The sequence below is a fragment of the Olea europaea genome, unplaced genomic scaffold (assembly GCF_002742605.1).
Source record: "Olea europaea var. sylvestris unplaced genomic scaffold, O_europaea_v1 scaffold349, whole genome shotgun sequence".
Classification (NCBI taxonomy): domain Eukaryota; kingdom Viridiplantae; phylum Streptophyta; class Magnoliopsida; order Lamiales; family Oleaceae; genus Olea; species Olea europaea.
The window spans coordinates 461,021-481,258 of NW_019254008.1; the positions used below are offsets into that span (position 1 = coordinate 461,021).

The 20,238-nt window shown below is 35.4% G+C and overlaps 1 protein-coding gene across 1 annotated transcript; it reads right to left on the reverse strand.

The window, feature by feature from the left end:
- Positions 1-3,072: 3,072 nt before the first annotated feature.
- On the reverse strand, positions 3,073-5,363 carry LOC111386277 (alpha-L-fucosidase 1-like). The gene is made up of 3 exons (XM_023010741.1): positions 4,695-5,363; positions 4,247-4,486; positions 3,073-3,873 (listed from the first exon to the last, which is right to left on the reverse strand). Exons 1-3 carry the CDS (start codon positions 5,300-5,302, stop codon positions 3,192-3,194), a joined length of 1,530 nt encoding a protein of 509 aa, XP_022866509.1. The 5' UTR covers positions 5,303-5,363; the 3' UTR covers positions 3,073-3,191.
- Between the last annotated feature and the right edge of the window lie 14,875 nt (positions 5,364-20,238).

Genomic DNA, 20,238 nt, shown 5'->3' on the forward strand with positions numbered 1-20,238 from the left:
CCCAAATCGATGATAAACTTGATGCCTTTGGTCTAAGAGTTTTCGGTCATTTGTTGAGTCGATTCTTGGGTCTTATCTTGTAACACATTTCAATTCAAATTTGGCTTCAACAAGAAGCACGAATGCACATACTTTCATGGTTCATCTCTACGGTCCAATATGACAGTAAATTCATGCACACGGGCTGTCAGCCAAGTCCCATCTTCTACAAGCACATGTGCGATCTGGAAGATCGACAACAAACTCTACATCCTTGCTTTTCACATAGGACTGTGGCCCGTCCTAGCCAATCAACTTCACAACCTTCAGTAATTTCAATACATTTTACCCATTTTTATGAATCTTAGGATACTAAGGTCATGTTGCCATCCTCATCTTGTCTCGTCTTACTTGTATCCCCTTCATAAAGCTCATATGGATGTCAATCAACATGATGAGGATGGATCTCTTTTTGTACTCTAAGATGACCTTATTAAAGTAGTAATAGAGGAATTGGTGCTGCACTACTGCCTTGCACGAGCTTCAGGTTAGCAAGGACAGGTAAGGATTAGAAACTCTAATTTCATGCCACTGAGAACAATAAAATCATAGAAAGAAAATAAACACATAAGAACTTGCAAAATTTTTTATAAAATGTTTGCCTCAAAATGAGATTGTCTTATTTTCGCGCTGCAATAATTCGTTATGATAAAAAGAATTTTACAGGACAAAATTGCACACCATGTTTTCTATAACCTCACTCTTTTCTTCTTCTTCTTCTTCCTTTTTTTTTTTTTTTTTTGTTTTTTTTTTTTGTGAAAAAAAAAAAAAAAAAAAAAAAAAAAAAAAAATTTTCCTATTTATAAGAAGGTCGATCCACGTATAGATTTCACCAAACGACAATAATTAGGCTCCATAACTTCATGGCTGGTTTTAGGTCGAGGCAAGTGAGGCCCTTGCCTCAGGCCCAAACATTTAGGGGCTTTTTTTTTGTTTTTAAATACAAGAATTGTCTTCCTGTGATTTGAACCGATTGCGAGATGCAAGAAACCAATAAACAAAGGAAAGAGTCCAAACAGTTCTTGAATGGAAATCAAAAATAAAAAATGTATGGGTACACGCATTAAATTTTCATCATCTACTTTGTTTCCTTTCTTTTTATTCTGTGCTTCTTGCTTCAATATATTTATCCGGGTTCAATTTTTTTTTCTTTTTTCTTTTGGTCTACTTTTCTATTTTCTTGCAGTTCTTCAGATTACAACTTCTTCTTAAATTTTCAGTTTTACATGCTTGTTTAATCTTTTTTTTTTAGATTTCATTTATTTTAATCTTCTGCTGCATTATTTTTTCACTAGTCCTTTTAATTTTCAGTTTATTTCATTTATAGCAATAAATTATGCCTGATTGGGTTCTTTTCATTTAATATTTAAGGATTACTGTTATATATCTTGTTCCTTTTGTTGGGACTCTTTCAATTTATGTGAATTTGATTTTCTTAAATTCTGATATATATATATATATATATATATAAACTTAATAGGTGTTCAATGGAATTAGTAGGTAGCACAAAATTAGTTTTTTACCCTTTCATTATCAGTCAATCCCATCGGATTTCTTGTTTTAGCTGTAAATTGGAAGTTTCTTTACCTATTTGTTTGATGATTCTTTCATTTTTCTTTTAGTTTTTGTCTCAATACAATGTGAATAGTGCAATATTCAGCTATCCTGCATTTATGTATTGGATTTTAATGGACAATTTTATGTCCATAAGAACTTAAAAAGTGTAAATTGTAATAACAATGAAAGATATCCATTTGCTCATTTTTGAAGTTTAGTGATTAACTTGCAAGACGAGAAATAAAATGGAGACTAATAGAATGATTTTTCATGGGGGCAGGATCCAAAATCTGAATAATTCATAGTATTTACTTGATCGTTTGGAACATTTTTTGCATTGTTATTTGATTATAAAAATAATTTTTAGAATGAGCTTGTTTGAGCCCTAATTTTGGTGTACAATGCATTTTGGAATAGTAGATTTCATGGAGAATGTATAATTAAAAAATAAGAAAAAAATTTTGTTTTACAATTAATTATTAAGTTAACAAATTCACAGTTAATACCATAATACACAAATTTTGAATGCATAATACAAATTATTTTTTTTGGGAGGCCTACTTTATGAAGTTCGCCCCATGCCCCGCAAATCATAAGATAGGCACTACATAACTTAACAAACTCTGATAATTCTTCTCTTTGAAAAGTGTTACCAAATGTCAAATAGTGGTGCTAAAGTGCAAGTATGAAAACAAGAGCCATATTACTTTTTCCCATACACTCCCGTTTCCCGTTTAGTGTTATTTGTGTCCACTGCCTTTATGGATTCACTCAAGTATTTTGAGCCGAAAGAAGGTGCGACTTCCTAAATATGTTAGGTTGACAATTTGAAGATCTGTTGCCCACCTAGTATACATTATGGGAGATTTTTGTTTTAGCACTTTGTGGACTTTGGCATGATGCATTTTAGAATAATGCCAAGTGCATATTTGTGATATTGACATCATTGTGTACGTCCCATTGGAGTTTAAAAAGTTGTGGACGGGAAAGTGTATTTTTTAAAAACTGTCTAATAATGTGTTGCTACGTAATACAATGTAAACTAAGATATCAAAGATAATGTACATGTAGTATGATCGTATATTTTATTGGTGTACTTAAAGGTTTGGAGTGAGAGAGATACCTTGAAATCGTAATCATTGTGCTTGTTCTAGAGAAATTATAATAAGGTTATAAACGAAGAGGAGCAATGAGTCTCCCAAAATATGTGGATAATGTATGAATAGTAATAGTGAATTTGTTATTGAAATTAATGCTTGACTTTGATTTTGACTTTGAATTATGATTTTTTCCCCAAACATGCGTAGTAAATATATCATTGTTTTTTACAGTTCGTGATTCTTCTCCTTTTTGAAGTTTTCGACGTAAATTATTTTGATCGTTTTAGCCATGTATGTGAATTTGCATTTTAAACATTTTTTTTTTTCGCCACACAACTGAAAATTTGATTCTAGATGCATATAAAGTAGCAAATAATACTAAAGTAAGAGCTGCATAGGAACCTCAATTCTCTGGATTATCTTGATACCTTTTGGTACCACTGCTTTATGACTTTTGAAGTGCAAGAAATTAATATCGTGTCTAGATAATGCTATCTAGTGGACCATTTTTGGGTGCCAAAAAGGATCAAAATGCAAGCCTACCGAAGAAATTAGAGGAGTTCCTCTTGATCCCACTATTTTTATTTTCACACTATATGCTTCCACGTCTCCTTTCTCCAGCCTATGAAGCTTCTTGTACCCTATTGTGGTTCCTTCCGCAATGCGATTGCCATCCACATAAATTTTGTGTTCTTTTATCCGTTGCCCCAATCCAATCGCTTCTTGAATTCGAATCACATTGAATTTGATTTTTCCAGTTTTTGCCTTAAATTCAATCCAATGGTCCTTTTCGTCTTCGTCGGTAGGAGCCCAGTACGTCCATAAATGGTCGTTGTCTAGTACGTTGTCTGGTCCAAAACCGCTGCTTTCACCTCCGCGCTGGCTACTTGCTCTGATAGAACATTTTTCTGCCAAGTTTGTGGAAAATATCGTATCAATTGCGCCTCTAAATTCTTTCAATCTTTGGACATCAATTTCGGATATTAACCCCGCGGTATTTGGTGGCACATTAAGTAGTAACACGCAGTTTCGTCCCACGGAATTGTAGTAAATCTCCAACAACTCACTTAACCTTTTTGGTGCTTGAGACTTATGCCAAAACCATCCTTTTCTAATTGAAACATCACACTCTGCTGGCAGCCAATCTGTTCCTTTCGGATCGCCAGTGTTGAGATAACTGCAGCATTATTGAAGTCGATATCGTAATTTCACAAGAAGTGTACCAAACAAGCCTACACTGACTTTACACCTAATGTACCAGACATGGTGCACGAAATTGCAGTTGCGTGTCCAACATAGTGTGCATAGGTTTTTGGTACATTCTCTCATGTAACTTAATTGACTATTAAATATGTTTGGTAACCTACATTGAAGAGAACTGAACATGACAACCATAAATTCGGTGACAGAAATAGTCGACAAATCATGTTCAACATACCAAATAAGTCTATTCATCGATGTTTTATGATAATTTCTTCATTTCTTCATATAAACAAAGAAATATAAAATTTTAAGCTTGAGGACACGAAGTAAGGTATGATATTACTTACTCAACAATGCTACCATTGCCGATGGATAGAGATGTTCGATTAATGGTGGACCAACATGTGCTCCCGGCAAATCCCTTCTCGTTTCCGACCCACCTAATGCCAGGACCGGCATCGGAAAATATGTTGATTGTGCTCTGCAATTCCGTCACCATTGAGAACCAGTCACTAAAGTAGTAAGTCATGTTTGGTGTGTTTTCACCCTTCGCTCCATCAAACCATATCTCTCTAACACTTCCATATCTACAACCAAAAAAATTTCATCCTTATGGTTTCAAATATTTAAAAACTTAAAATATTAAAGATAAGACAAACTGATTAACATAAATTGCATCTTTAACCTTCTCACACGTGAGCTGTTGCTTACTCTGACACCATGACGTACCTCATCTAAGGGCTGTATTTAACATAGCCACAAAGAAGAAAAAAATAGGGAAGTTAGTGCACTTACCTATTGAGAAGTTCTTGTAATTGAGCCATATAGTATTCGTTGTACTCCTTATTATGTCCATATCTTGGATCATGGCGATCCCATGGTGAAAGGTAAAGCCCGACATCTATACCCCGGGCTTTTGCAGCATTGACAAACTCTTGAACTACATCACCATGCCCATTTTTCCAAGGACTTCCTACAACTGAATGATCAGTGTATTTAGAAGGCCACAGGCAAAAACCATCATGATGTTTAGCTGTGAGTATCATAAGAGAGACCCCAGCTTGGGCCACCGTGTCCGCCCATTGGTTTGTATCAAGGCCCGTTGGGTTGAAAATAGACGGGCTCTCTTGTCCGGTGCCCCATTCGGAGTCGGTGAAGGTGTTGACACCAAAGTGATGGAACATGATGACTTCTCTTTGCTGCCATTGCAACTGAGAGAAAGTTGGTAAGGGAAGAATTGGCAATGGAGGAGTTGTCACTTGTTCTTGCCAAGAATTCCTCGATGAGGTAACAGAGGCGTGCAAAGGTTTCCTCAAATTAGATGGAGATTGCCCCTCGAATGAAAAAACAAATGGGAGAGAAATGAATGTGATAATGTAAAAGAAAGTGTGAGGTCTAGCCATAGTGCCTTATTTTTTTCTATTCCAATTATAATGATATGTATATATATATATTTCTATAGTGGGATGATGAAAAGAGAATGGGTGCAAAAAAAAAAAAAAAAGGCAATAATGGGGTGGAGATTCCTCAGTTGAAGACAAGCCAAAAAGAAGAAAATTTACAGATGTCTTGTGATTATAGTTTTTGTTTGATTCTTGGCATTGATTACAAAGGCAAAAGGCTGTGTTCTTGTGTTGAAATCATTCACGAGCTGCCCTTTTTATCGTGTCTAGTGGACAAAAGGGTTATGGAAAGAAAGTAACCTTTTCTGTATTTTCCCGAAGACAAGCATAGACTGCCAATTCACATGAAAATTAACTAAAAAAAGTTAGTAGAAAAATTAAAGTTAGACATGAAATATACAAATTTGAACTCAATTATTGTTCTCCACTATGGTCTATGGGGCAAGGCTGGTAGTACTTTCTGAAATTGTGTTTTAAACCAGATTAGGATTTGAGAAGAAGGATCCCCACTTGTTAATTTTTTTGTTGGTTTTTTCAAACACAATTTCAGAGAGGTGTCCTCAACTGACATTGTGATAAATTTTAAAAATCCTTCTAAATTTTAGTCCCCAATTGAAATTTTAATGAAATTCATTAAAATTAAGTGTTCTCAATTGAGCGAAGGGAGGTTGGAATGCAGCATGAGAGATAGATAGGTTACTCAATCGAAGTAACCTTTTTTAGGCTATTTTTAGAAGGAAATTGTTTGTTGTATACCATCATTAACATAATATTTTATAGACGGATGAGGTGTCAAAAAAAAATTAGTGAATTTTTTTTAATGTAATTTTAATCCAATCAAATCTTGTGGCATCATTTATTGGTAAACTAATTTGTAAATTATGATATATATATATTACAACCGTTTTTGGAAATTGGTCATATGTTGCGGGGATTCAATCAGTGAAGCAAAACATATTGTCTTTTGCCACCCTTATAATATCACAATTTTAAAATAAGTTTGTTGGTTAGAAAATCAAAACAAGAAGATTTCAAAACTGGTGGCAAATCAATTAAGTTATGAGATTCACAAGAATGAGGATCACACCTTTCAAAGAAAAAAGGACAAGGATTTCACAGCTCATCGAAATAATAATTAAGAGAGAGAGAGAGAGTGTGTTTGTGAGAGAGAATTATTGGCTATTAAAAGAATGAAGATTAGATAACTCGTGGCCCCGGGAGAGTGAGGGGGAGGGGGAGTTGAAAATATAAATGTGAAAACAAACAAATGTTGAGTACCTTTAAAATCCGTTTGATTGTAAAGATAAAATTTGGATGGAAAGAAAATGAATTTTAGGGGATTGAATTGTCTAAAAATTGTTGTCTTGGGAATTGTAAATTATTGTGTTTAATTAGTATAATTTTCCACATGAAAAATGTTGAAATAAAAGTATTTTTTAGTATTTGTTTGACTTTGTTTTATATGAAAATTATTGATTAAAGGGATAGAATTTATTGTTATTGGGGGATGAAATTTGTTTTCATTGTCAATAAAAAAAATTCAAGAAAATCATCTATGTTTTAGTGTTTGTTTTGCTTTATTTTACATAAAAATTGTCAATTAAAGCTAGAAAATGAATTGCATGGAAAAATAGAGCCATCAAACAAGCAAAAATAGGGAATTGGAATTGATTTTCCATTTTCCATGGAAATTTTGGGTGTATAATTAAGGGGGTTTTTAATACCCATTTTTAGGGAAAAATGAATTTTAGAATAGTAAATTGATGGAGAATGTGTAGATAAAAAATAAGGAAATTTTTTTATTTACGTGTAATATTATTCTAATGAAAAATATTTGGTTGAAAAAGAAGAGAGAGAAAAATGCATTTTGAGAAAAATGAGAATTGAGGCTTAAAATGTAGTATATTTTTAAAAATGTGTGCTGTGAGTATAATCACTTAAAAAATATTCAATTTTATTTGCATGTATATAAAGTATAAACACTCCTTGCTTAAGGGTTATGTTACATGTACATTATGGTGTCCATAATTTTATTTCGTTCGTAGCTTTAGTTTTTATTTATTTATTTATTTAATTCTTTATGGTAAAAAATGATTCTCAATATTGTTAGAAAATGTATGAGAAGAGATTACAAAACGTTATCGCCCATTTTTAGTGTAATTTACTTCGTATTTTCCTAACACTCGCCTACGAGTTGATTGACGTTCGATCTTGCACGTTAAATTTAGATGAATAATATTGAAGGTTCTTGATTTACGCATGGATAAGCACTGGAAATCCAATTCAATTTGTAGTGCGGCACTAACTTTAGCACTTGGAACTTTTGTGGTGGATTTGGTGCAATTTAAGTTTCAACCATTACGTATTAGCGATATACATTGGTTAGAAAGACAATTCTACCTAGTTTTTAACAAATTAAATAAATAAGAAAAACGTTTTCTTCTGGCCAACCCCAACCCCAACCACAAACTGCTACCATAGATGTGCGATGATGAAAGTTGGACAAATCAAAGGCGGGTGGAAGGTATACAATGAGGAAATGATCTTTATTTATTTATTTATTTTGCTTCATTTAATTATATGAATTTTACCTGTGTATTGGTTGATGACACAAATAATATTTTATAAAGTTTGAAGCTCTGTTACATTTTTCTTTCTTTTTTGACAATTCTTTAGTACATCTATATGGGTTATAGACGGGAAACTTCATCCAAGAAAGTGGTTGGCCATGCTTAAATTAAGTCATATTATTTTTAAGTTATTTATCTTATTGTACATCATGATTTTCATTGATTGTATCCACGAATAATTTACTTTGCTAAAAAGTAAATATTAATTCTCTTTTGTTATTGAGATTTCAATTATTTTGCTAAAGGCAGAAACTTTAAGCCCATGTTTGATAGGGCCAAATTCCATGAAAAGTGGAATTCCATTTTTCATCAATTTTGTGATTTTGATAGCAAAATTTTCACAAAAGCTGTTGGTCCAGGCTTGTGGACCAACTCAAAATAGGGGGTTGAGGTGGTCCCCAAGCTTGGACCAACAATAGAACTCCAAAATTTTACATAGAATTTGGTTTTCTTGCTTTTTTTGAAAAATTGGAATTTTCTTAGTTTTCATTGAAAACAAATTCTCACCACAACTATGCTGGTTGTACAAAAAGGACTTTACACCCTTCTTCACAGAGTAGACACAACAAGGGATGGGGGCCTCTTTTTTGCATTTTTTTATTCATATGGGTTCGGCTCAGGTTCCACACGAATGTGAGTATCTGTCATCCAACATTAAAACATTTTTCGGTAGAGGAGCTTTATTCTTCCTACCAATATGGTGGGAATTGGTTTTCCGTTTCCTGGGGTACTATTTACTTTTATTTTTTATTTTTTTTATAATGGAAACAAATTCTATCCCTAATTGTAAAAAAATATTTTCCTTTAATTGATAATTTCCATGTAAAATAAAAGATAAATGAGTTTCTTTGTTCTTTTTTTTTTTTTGCAATGTATACAAATTTTATCTCCAATACCAGTAATTCTATCCCTTCAATTGACAAATTTGATGAAAACAAAGCCAAGTTAACACCAAAAATTACTTTTATTTCAACATTTTTCAAATGAAAAATTATACCAATCAAACACAATAATTGACAATTTTTAGTAAAACAATTTCTAGGCAATTCAATTCCTTGAAATACATTTTCTTTTCGTACAAATTTCATCTTTGTAATTAAATGGACCCTAATATCCATAATTATTGGGAGTATATCGTGGCTCTATTTCCCAAGATTGGACTCTTTGAGCATCGTTGTTGAGCATTATAATATCGTCTGATTTTTTATTATGAAAACTTAAAAACACGTTTGGAAAAGAAAAGTACCCAAATCTACGAATGCCCACTATTGATTATTGCTTCAAAATGGATTGGGCAGAAAATTATACCTTAGTTTGCGGATTTTTACTATTAATCAATGATTTAAAATGAGTAATGTGTGACAATACGTTTTGATCGAGTATCAAGCAATAAAAATATATGCGTATTTATGTGAAGCATATATGTAATTATGCGTTTCTCAATTTTGAATATTATTTTAAATATTCTAAACTAAGAAATAAGGGCTTATTTGATAGTAATTTTGAGAATTGATTTTTTAACCGTTGAGAAAAAAGTTGGTCCTACCTGTGAGAGAAGAAGTAAAAAATGGCAATTGAAATAGTGAAATAACAGTCAAAAAATTGATTTTTTGGGTTGAAAAGTCATTACCAAACATGCACTAAATAAAATAATGTATTTATTCCTCTTCTTCCTCACATGTAGACAAAAACATAGCTACATCTTCCCTCAACTTTGCATTATTCAATACTTTCTATAATTTTTATACTTATGCCTTGTTTAATAGAAAATAAAATCCATATTTTAATCTAAATCATAGCCAACAACAAATTTCAATCACACATTTTATAAGATTCACAACTTTTTACCTACACGTCTAATCATTTTTTTTTTTATCAAAATCTATTAAAAATTTGATTTCATCCCCTCCAAATAGAGACATAATCGCTTCAAGTGCTACATGAGACTCGATATTTTGCTGTTGACTTGATTTAAAACAAAATTTCACACATGCCCACGCACTTTACGCCTATTAATCCCGGCATTTGTAACTTTATCACACATTGTACATATAACATCATTAGTTGCTAACATCTTTAGCAACTGCGGTTCCCATCCAACGTCCCTAGAACTTTTTATCAGCCCATCGCCTTCAAAATAGAATTTGTTGCCATGGAAGAATAATTTTGCTCCATTGGCTCCTAGTAAATTGAAGCAATTAATTAAAAAAAAAAAAACTCTTGTAGTTTTTCTCTTCAAAATTATTATAACCCAAAGATGGACGAGTTTGATAAAATATTTTTTTTCCTAAAATTAAAATCAGAGGAAAAAAATTATCTTCAAAGTTCTAATTGGGTGAGCAATACAAAAATGAAAAATGCAAATTCAAATTTATGCAACTCAATAAAGATCTCAGCAATGAAACTAGAGGAAAACAAAGAAGAAAGAGGCTCGGGCTCAACATAGATAATTTGTGTTGTCAATTTTATTTTCTTAAGTGTACGGATCGTAACAAGTAATAAAGTGGATCTAAGAGTTCGGATATCATTCCCACGAGGACTACTATTTAATAATTCGTTCAATTATTCTTAACTTTAATTTGATAGAAAACAAATAAGGAATTAGATGCTGAGATTTTTGATAGAATTATTTGAAAATATGTGTGGATGCACACAAAGAGTGGTTTAGAGACTAAATAATGAACGGACGTTAGAGCAAAATAATTTTTCCTGTTGGTCACCTTTACACATCTTAAATTAAGATTCACATCTCATGTAGTGTTCGGTCGAATTATTCTATTGTATTCAATTTATCCCTTTCGGGTTCTCATTGAGTTTATTTAACTAATTCAATTACATATCTCTATACGAATTTAACTTAGTTGAACGAGTTCTTTGTTCTAGGAATTTAATTATGACCTCAATAATTGGTATAGGTATCTTTACTTGTTATACCAATTTACTTGATTTTACTATATGGTCTAAATCTTAAACTCATATCTTTATTCGTAAAAGATTCACAAAATCATCAAATTAGTGATCAAATAATTTAATGTATTGAATTCATAATAAAATCAACACATGAAAGAATAAAGAACAAGAATCTTAAATAAATTATGTAAAAGGTCCCAAGTAGGTTACATTATTTGCCCTAACAATAGATTTAGCTATTCATAAAAGAGAAAGAAAAAAACAAATAAAAATACTGGAGTCCATCACCGAGATTTGAATTTAGATGTAGAAGAGTGGATGAATCTTGCACTAAGTTTTTCTTTTCGTTCCAAATCTTGATTTCAAACCTTTGAATTGTTGTTTTTCTCCTTTTGAATTTGCTCTTTAATCTCAAGATGTATTTCTTGCCTCTCAATGTGTGGAATCCCCTCCAAAAGTGTGAAAAATTTGTATTATAGGTGGCCCATTTTGTGCGTAGAAAGTAGAGTTTTTATGGATTTCAAAACAGGCCAAAAATGCACCCTAGACGCACCTAGGCGTCACCACGGCACCCCTCTCCTTCGGGTGGAAATTTCAGGATGCACTTCTTTCATTATTTTTATCATAACTTTTAGCGTTTAAGTTATCATATTCCATATACATGGCGTTTTGAAAACGCCCCAAGCATAAGCGAAGCATATTCGCACTTTTTAAAACTTTGCTAATAATTGGCTACTACATCAAAATGCATTGGCTGACCACACTTATCCAGACAGTTAATTTTGTACTTATATCGGTTGTTTAGCCCGGAGTTGTGTTAACTTTGGGAAATTTTTTGATAACGTGGGATAGATTACAGTTGCGGACGAGAATGCATATATATTTTGGTGAATGGAATGGAAGTAGATCTAACTTGGAAAGCTTGAAGAAACATGATGAGGTTGAGCTGCCAGGAATAATAACAACAAACTGCATGGCAGCTCATCTGCACCGCCAATGCAAATTATGCAATGGAGGCAATGCTTTTGTGCTGGCAGATTTCTCAGTCAAATTGGAACACAAATTTTGATTTTTAAGTGAACTGTTGGGACTCCTAATGCATGGATAAAAAAGGATTTTTGGGCTTCTGAATAAAGAAGACATAAAGAGAGAAAAACACATCTCAAACACATCAAACTAAGGTTCCAAAGGAATTCAAAGCTTAGGCCCTGTTCTCTTTACCGTTTTCGGGTCGTTTTCTGTTTTCGATTTTTCAAAACGGTGAAAACGTGTTCTCTTTCCCGTTTTCGAAAACGAATTTTCGAAAACGTTTTCGAAAACGAAAAAAATTTGTGAAGAAAACACAAAACGACTTTTTTGTCGTTTTGGGCGTTTTCAGTGTAAAACTTGAAAAAATTGAAAACGCGGGAAACCCTTTTTTTTTTTTTTTTTTTTTTGAGGAGGTGGTGTGGTGATTCTCAAAGTTTCAAAAAAAAATTAAAAATTAAAAAAAAAATTTTTTGAGGAGATAGTGTGGTGATTCTCAAAATTTCAAAAAAAAAAAAAAATTATTTTTTTTTTTTTTTTTTTTTTTTGGGGGGGGGTTGGGGGGTTTTCCAAAATTTTAAAAAAAAAATTTTTTTTTTTTTTTTTTTTTTGTTTTGAGGTGGTGTTGTGGTGATTCTCAAAATTTTAAAAAAAAAATTATTTTTTTTTTTTTTTTTTTTTTTTGGGGGGGGGTTGGGGGGTTTTCCAAAATTTTAAAAAAAAAATTTTTTTTTTTTTTTTTTTTTTGTTTTGAGGTGGTGTTGTGGTGATTCTCAAAATTTTAAAAAAAAAAATTATTTTTTTTTGTTTTGAGAAACTAACAAAAAGAACGCATTTTCAAGAATTTCAAAACAAAAACTCAAAATACAAAACTCAAAATGAATTCAAAACTCAAAACACAAAACTGAAACACAAAGAGAACACCCCCTTAGATTTTGCAATCAAAGATTGAAGAAGATTATTTCGATGCGAAGATTGGAGTTTAGGCTAAAATATTCAAAGATGGGTATTCAACACCTTTATTTTCTCTATAATATTCCTGATGTTGTACTTATTTTCATATAATTTCTTTTGTTTGTATAACTTGATGATGAGTGGCTAATTCTTTTTTAGTTAAGACGAATTATGTAATCTAGTTTTCTTGATTCTTTTATTGAATTTTTATCGTTTATTAATGCCTTCTCATGAATCTGGCTAATTTATGCACAATTTAGTACACACGTTAAAATCATGAATTTACTTGTAGACAAAGACGTGCTTCCATAATTTATGCAATTTGTATTAAGCCTCGTCAGTCATCCATTTATTCAAAACTTTGTGTTGACACATAAAAATTCAGCCCAAATCGAACGGCCCAAGGAATGAAGCCCAATTGGAGAATCCCCAAATCAGATAGCCCAAAGAACGAAGCCCAATCAAACAATTCAAAATGAAGGCCCAAATAGGGAGGCCCAAGAACGTGGTAACGCCATCGCCCAAGATTGCAAGTCGCTCAGAATCTGAGCGAATGGAGCGCCATGCAGTCGTCTAGAGCTATTACTCTATTCTCGCCAAAACCTTCAAGTCGCCCAAAATCTTAACAAACATAAAGCGTTGTGATTATCAAGAAGTGCAGTTATCAAAGCAGTTAGTAAAGCAGTCCCATCACGTTCCACGATTTAAGGAATTCAATCGAAAACGGTTGAACGATGAAGAATAATGGCAGCAGCTAAATAAGGCAGTTTTCATGACAAGCTGGTCATTATGAGGAAAGTGGGCAGTTGCAGAACGATCAAGCAGTTTTTAGACGGTTGATCACAAAGAGATCGTCCATGAAGTATAAAAGGGAGAAAAGACATAGAGTAAAAGACCGAATCAAAAACTCTCGAACAGAGAACATGTAATTTTAATTTCCTTAGCTTAGACTTAAACACTTTTTTTAGTAACTCGTGTGCTTGCGCCCCTTGGAGGCACTTTGTTTTTAATTTCCAATTGTAAAGTCATCGCCAATAAAAGAACACCCCTTTTTGGGACTTTGTCTCAAGAGGTTTGTCCCTTACACAATCGTCTGATCCCTTTTAATTGTTAGCGACTAACCCGCGCGAAACAATTTGGCACGCCCGGTGGGACAGTGGTGTTTGGTGTTGAAAGTACAAAAGGCGAAACAATATGCCTCAGAGATCCGATAAGAAAGCAGCAAGTCAGAGAGGAGTCCAGTCTGTGATCGAGCGATATGAGGAGCAGCATGCCTCTCCATGAACAGATGGACAGAATCAGAGTAGTAACAGTCGTTACGAACCAATGACGGAGTTGAGTCCTCGAACCATGCGTGCATTACTTGGAGAACTCACACAAGACGTTGTTGAACAGTTAAATCTTCGAAGTATTCATAATATGGAAAGATTTACCCAAAATGGGAATGCACACTATGACAATATGGCCAAACAACTAAATACTTTGAATGAAACAATGAATAAGTTAGTAGGCCAAATATGTCAACCGGTTATACCTCTTGCAAATCATTTTCAAACTAGGACAATTGTTGGACATAATCCCTCAGTCCTAAATCCGAATCAAGGGGTAGAACCACTTTCTGGTCCCTCTACTTCAAACCAAGGAGGTACTGCAGTGCCAAATCAGAACAATGGTAGTGGTACGCCTAATTTGGGGGGTAATCCAAACATAAGTGATAATGTCCTAAACAACGGACAGCACACCCCACGTGTTAATGAGGGAATAGATGTTCAGGCTAATGGTAATGACCCTAATTATGGTAATTTTGTTGCCAATCAAGGACCAAACATCAGGCCTCATGCAAATCAACCGGCTAATCAGCCTGTAGGAATTCCATATGATCCCAACGTCATGTTGAGGAATCAGATTATGAAAATCGTACAGGATCAGATGGCTTTTGGGGTGTGTCCTGTCATTAGGCCGACGTACACAAAGCCATATCCTGATTGGGTAGACCAAGCATATCCATGGCCTAGAGGGTACAAAGTGCCAGAATTCTCACTGTTTACCGATTTAGGAGAGGTGTCTACTCTAAAACACATAGGGCGATTCACATTGCAAAGTGGTGATGTAACCGATTACCATAAAATGAGGCTTTTCCCTAGTTCGTTAACAGGAGTAGCTTTCTCTTGGTTCATCAACTTACCAGCGAACTCTGTTCAAACATGGCAACAATTGGAATAGTTATTTCACGCTCAGTTTTATAAAACTGAGTCTGAAGTCACTTTGACTGATTTGGCGAATCTACGTCAAATGCCAAACGAATGGGCAGAAAGTTTTCTCCAAAGGTTCAAGATAGCAAGAAGCAAGTGTTTTGTACCTCTGCCCGAAAAAGAATTTGTCAAAGTCGCTCAGAGCTGCTTGAGCTTTGATTTAGAAAAGAAATTTCAGGACAAGGAATTTCCTGACCTTTTTCAGTTGAGTGCGAATGTGATTAGGTATGAACGACTGATAAGAGAGGAAGAACAGATGAAAAATTCTAGTAAAGGGACTTATTACAAAGACCCAAATTTTGATGTTCATACCATCAGTGACGAGTCACACGACCAGGCCGAAATGTGTTTGGCCGAATTGGTCAAAGGAGATACATATACTTGTCCCATAATGGCCAAGCCTAGACCATCGGGCAAAGATGAGCCCATAAAAGATGGAAACATAAAGGTTAGAACGTTTTCGTTCGACGTAACTAAACCTGACCTTATATTTGATAAATTATATAGGGATAAGCAGATAAAGTTGAGCGATAAGCACAAATTGCCAAACCCTGAACAAATTAAGGGTAAAAAATATTGTAAGTAGCATAATGCATGGTCACATTTGACTAACAATTATTTGGTTTTTCGCCATGTATTGCAGGATGCCATTGAATCAAGAAGAATTACGTTCGACGATAAGAAGAAGATGGCAGTGGATGAAAATCCTTTTCCACAGTCACTTGGAGTGAAGATGGTGACGTCTGAATTCAAAAACAAGTTGCCAAAATTCAAGTTGGTCGTAGATGATGGGGAAGAGGACCCTATACCACATCCCAGTGTCTTTGAACGAATCAAGGGAAAAGAACCAAAAAAGGACGAAGACATCCTGTGTGCGAGATGTAAAAGAAAAATGAATGGCAATACGAAGAAACCAGAGATATGGCAGCATCCCCATCGCCCTACCTTCTTCCCAAACACTCAGCCTGGTAGAGGGCGAGGTACATCATTCAATAGAGGACCGCCTTTTGAGAGGCAGTTCAGGCCAACAGATAATGGAAGAACATTCAGGCTGCAACCTCGCCGGCCAAATGTATGGCATTCATTCCAGTATAATGCAGGAAAGGCAATATCCTTCGATGAGATGATTAGAACCCAACAAAGGCGTTTCCAACGAAACTATGGACGAATGATGAGGCAGCAATAGGGAGTGCCACATCCTAAAGCGCCCAAACTACTCAAGGTAGCCAATCAAAATGTCCTCAAAGATAATGAAGAGACTGGTACAGATGAATCAATGAAAGAACTGCCAGAAACTTCTTCTGGGAGATCAAAGTTTGAGCGGGACAGAAGGGATGGAGAAGATCCAGATCAGCCCCTTACTATCCAATTCGGTACGTTGCCTCCTGTCGTGGCCAATAATTACTTACTGGTCAATGAATTCAAGAATAAAGAGAAAGAAGAAGAGATGGAGGACAACGAAGGAGAGGCTTGCGTGCTAGTATGTGAAGAAGGTCAGACTTCTAGAGAGGCCTACAACGATGAAGAGGACGACGGGATGACAAACATTGAAGAAGAAATCGACCTAGAAGCAGAAGGAAGAAAGAGAGGAATATCGCAAAATACTCTGTTGAAGCAACTACATCGAGAGGGGGTTCGCGAAGTAGACTTGTTGGGAGAACCATCTGGGCGTCCTTTCGATTTCTACGTACTGTACGGGACACCCAAAAGGAAGAAGAGAGTACCTCGCTCTGAAAAGTATGGGTCACCTCCAAGAATATGCCCCCTCCCACAGGTTGGGTAACTGATGAGGAAGCATTAGAAAAAAGTAGGAAGGAAGTTCAGGAGACAGAGGATCAGCGCGATATACTGCACGTCGACTTATCACAGGGGGATAATTCGACAGAAAACAAGCAGGAAGTAGAAATACAGGCTGCCGAAAAGGTTTTTTTTAAACGGCCAGCCATGAAATTGACTAAACACTTGAGGCCGTTGTACGTTAAAGCTCTAGTTAACGGCTTTCCAGTGGCAAAAGTGCTTGTCGACAATGGAGCAGCTATAAACACCATTCCATCTAGGATGATGACGAAGTTCGCAAAGACAGAGGGCGACATGATTTCTACAGAAGTCATCCTCACGAGCTTCAATGGAGAAGCAACTTCAGCTAAGGGAGTTATGCCATTGGACATAACTATAGGGACGACTACTAGGACCACTGTTTTCTTTGTAATAGATGGTCCTACTAGTTACAATGTGCTACTAGGAAGAGATTGGATACACGAAAGTCGCTGTATACCCTCATCGTTCCATCAATGCCTGATCTTTTGGAATAACAAAGGCGAAGCAGAGGTGGTACAGGCCGATCATAGGCCTTTTGTCGCAGAAGCAAACTCGGTGGAAAAGTTCATGTACGAAGGAAACTATGGACCTGTCAGGGTAGTACAAGATGGGAAAGAAACTCAAGTTGTCGCGCAAAGCGAAGAACCATTCTCAGTGGACGCACTCACTGAAATGTTCAAACAGATGAGGCCAAATATAGGGGCCCTAAAAGAGCCAGTAATTGGCAAAAGAATAATCAAGGAGTCTTGAATGGATTCTAAGTTACAAACGCAAATGGCCGACATTCAGGCCTTCAAAGCCAGACTAATGGCTTTCAATAAGGAATGCAATGACAATGCGAAGGAAGAGACAGCCCTAAAAGTGCTGAAGGACAAGTTGGCAGTATTCGAGTTAGAACAAACCATTGGCCGAGAAGTCAACAAGGTGGACTGTTTAGAAGAAGAAGTACTTACAAGGGAACTGGACGACGAAGTAATGCGGATCGTCAAACCTAGATACACTCAAGCACAAGACCCTCTGATCAAAGTAAACATTGGCAATGAAGGAGAAGATCGTCCAACATTCATCAGCCAGATGCTCGATCAAGAGGTTACTAAAAGAGTACAAAGATTGTTTTGCTTGGGAATATGAACAAATGTCTGGTTTAGATAGAGACTTGGTAGAACATAGGTTACCAACTAAGCCTAACTTTAAACCTCATAGACAGCCTCCTAGACGTTTTGCTCCCAATGTACTCCCTGAAATCAAGAAAGAGATAGAGCGATTATTGAAAGCAGGTTTTATAAGAACAGCCAGATATGTCGAATAATTGTCCAATATCGTGCCAGTACTAAAAAAGAATGGTAAACTAAGGGTGTGTATAGACTTTAGGAATTTAAACATAGCTACACCCAAAGATGAGTATCCAATGCCCACGGTGGATTCTTTAGTAGACTCGACTGCCGGACATGTCATGTATTCTTTCATGGATGGGTATTCAGGATACAATCAAATTTATATAGTCGAAAAAGACATACACAAAACTGCCTTTAGATGCCCTGGGTCTCTAGGATGTTTTGAATGGGTGGTTATGCCTTTCGGCCGAAAAAATGCAGGGGCAACGTATCAACGAGCAATGAATTTAATCTTTCATGATATGATAGGCAAGTTTGTTGAAGTGTATGTAGATGACATAGTAGTCAAGTCCATTAAAGAAGAGGACCATTTCGAACAGTTAAGATATTCGTTTGAGCGAATGAAGCAATATAAGCTAAAGTTGAATCCCTTGAAGTGTGCATTTGGTGTTAATGCAGGGAATTTTCTTGGTTTCTTAGTACACAAAAGAGGGATTGAACTTGATAAAAATAAAGCGAATGCTATTTTAGAGACCAAACCACCTAACAACAAAAAAGAATTGCAATGGTTTCTAGGCCAAGTAAACTTTTTAAGACGCTTTATTTCTAACTGTGCAGGGCGAACTAAAGTTTTTTCGCTGCTCTTAAAGCTGAAAAATCAGGACGAATTCGTCTGAAAAGAAGAACATCAAAAGGCTTTCGAAAGCCTAAAGACATATTTATCAAGTCCACCAGTGTTGGTGTCACCAATTCAAGGACGGCCAATGAAAGTGTACGTATCGGCTGAAAAAGAATCAATAGCTGGAATGGTCGCACATGAAGACCAATTTGGGAGATAAGCTTCATCGTCGAGAGGGAAATAGCCCAGATTACCAGCTAAGGCCCCTAAATGATCGCTCAGTGATAAAGGAGGTAGGGGTGCAGAGACAGCCAGGAGGTTTGCCTAGAAGCAGCCACCACGTAAGTATGATGATATTGTGCTATGCAGCCCTTTTATGTGGATCATTATTATCAGTAGCACTTCTAGTCATTGCAGTTAGAAAAAACAGAAAGTTTTTTTTTTACAAATAATCATTTATTAAATTTAAATGGGTCATTTTTCTTTGGTGAAATCGAATACATGTCCCTTGGCCCGTAGGTCCTGACACAAGGTTAGAATTCTAGCTCTTCCAGAGTGGTATCTCACTGATGGCTCGGGCCCCCCCGGAAGGAGGCCTTCTTCGCCTTCCACCTAAGCTGCGCAGGAAAGGCCCAAACCCAATCCTAGGGAACAGTGAAATGAAGAAAGGGCAATTTACTACTTAAGTAGACGGTTAACGAAATGTGAATGTAATTACTCTGCTATCGAAAAACTATGTCTTGCATTATATTTCACATGTACAAAATTAAGGGCTTATTTACGGCCCGTAACCGTTTATTTAATTTCTAAAGTAAATTTAGTTAAGTATATGTTCTCGCGCCCTATTTTACACCAAATGGTGGGCCTTTGGACACTAGCTTTATCAGAATTCGAGATACAATATATACCTCAAAAGGCAGTAAAAAATCAGGTTTTGGCTAATTTTCTAGCCGATCATCCATGCCTTGACATGCCTGAAGAAATTGAACTAGAAATCAATTCGTTCGAGTTAAAACCTTGGGTGTTGTATTTCGATGGGTCAAAAACCTCTAAAGGTGCAGGAGTAGGAGTAGCATTGATTAATCTTTTAGGGATTTGCTACAAGTTCGCATTCACTTTAGACAGAATGTGCACCAACAATCAGGCCGAATATGAAGCTTTAATTGTAGGCCTAGAACTAATGATAGATATGGGAGTAAGAAATGTGATTGTTAGGGGCGATTCTCAATTGGTAATCCACCAATTGATTGGTGATTTTAAATGCCAAAGTGATTCCATTATAAGTCAATATGAGATCGCCCAAGAGTTGTTGGAGGAATTCGACCAAGTAGAACTTCAATGCGTTAATAGGATATATAATGATGTGACAAATGAGTTAGTCCAAATGGCCTCA

Bases quoted from the DNA above. Each gene is read 5' to 3' on its own strand.
- LOC111386277 (XM_023010741.1), bottom strand. From the start codon at position 5,302: ATGGCTAGACCTCACACTTTCTTTTACATTATCACATTCATTTCTCTC. The intron at 4,487-4,694 runs GTAAGTGCACTA...TTTTGGTTGTAG, and splicing joins TTACAAGAACTTCTCAATAG to ATATGGAAGTGTTAGAGAGA. The intron at 3,874-4,246 runs GTAAGTAATATC...ATAATGCTGCAG, and splicing joins GGCAATGGTAGCATTGTTGA to TTATCTCAACACTGGCGATC.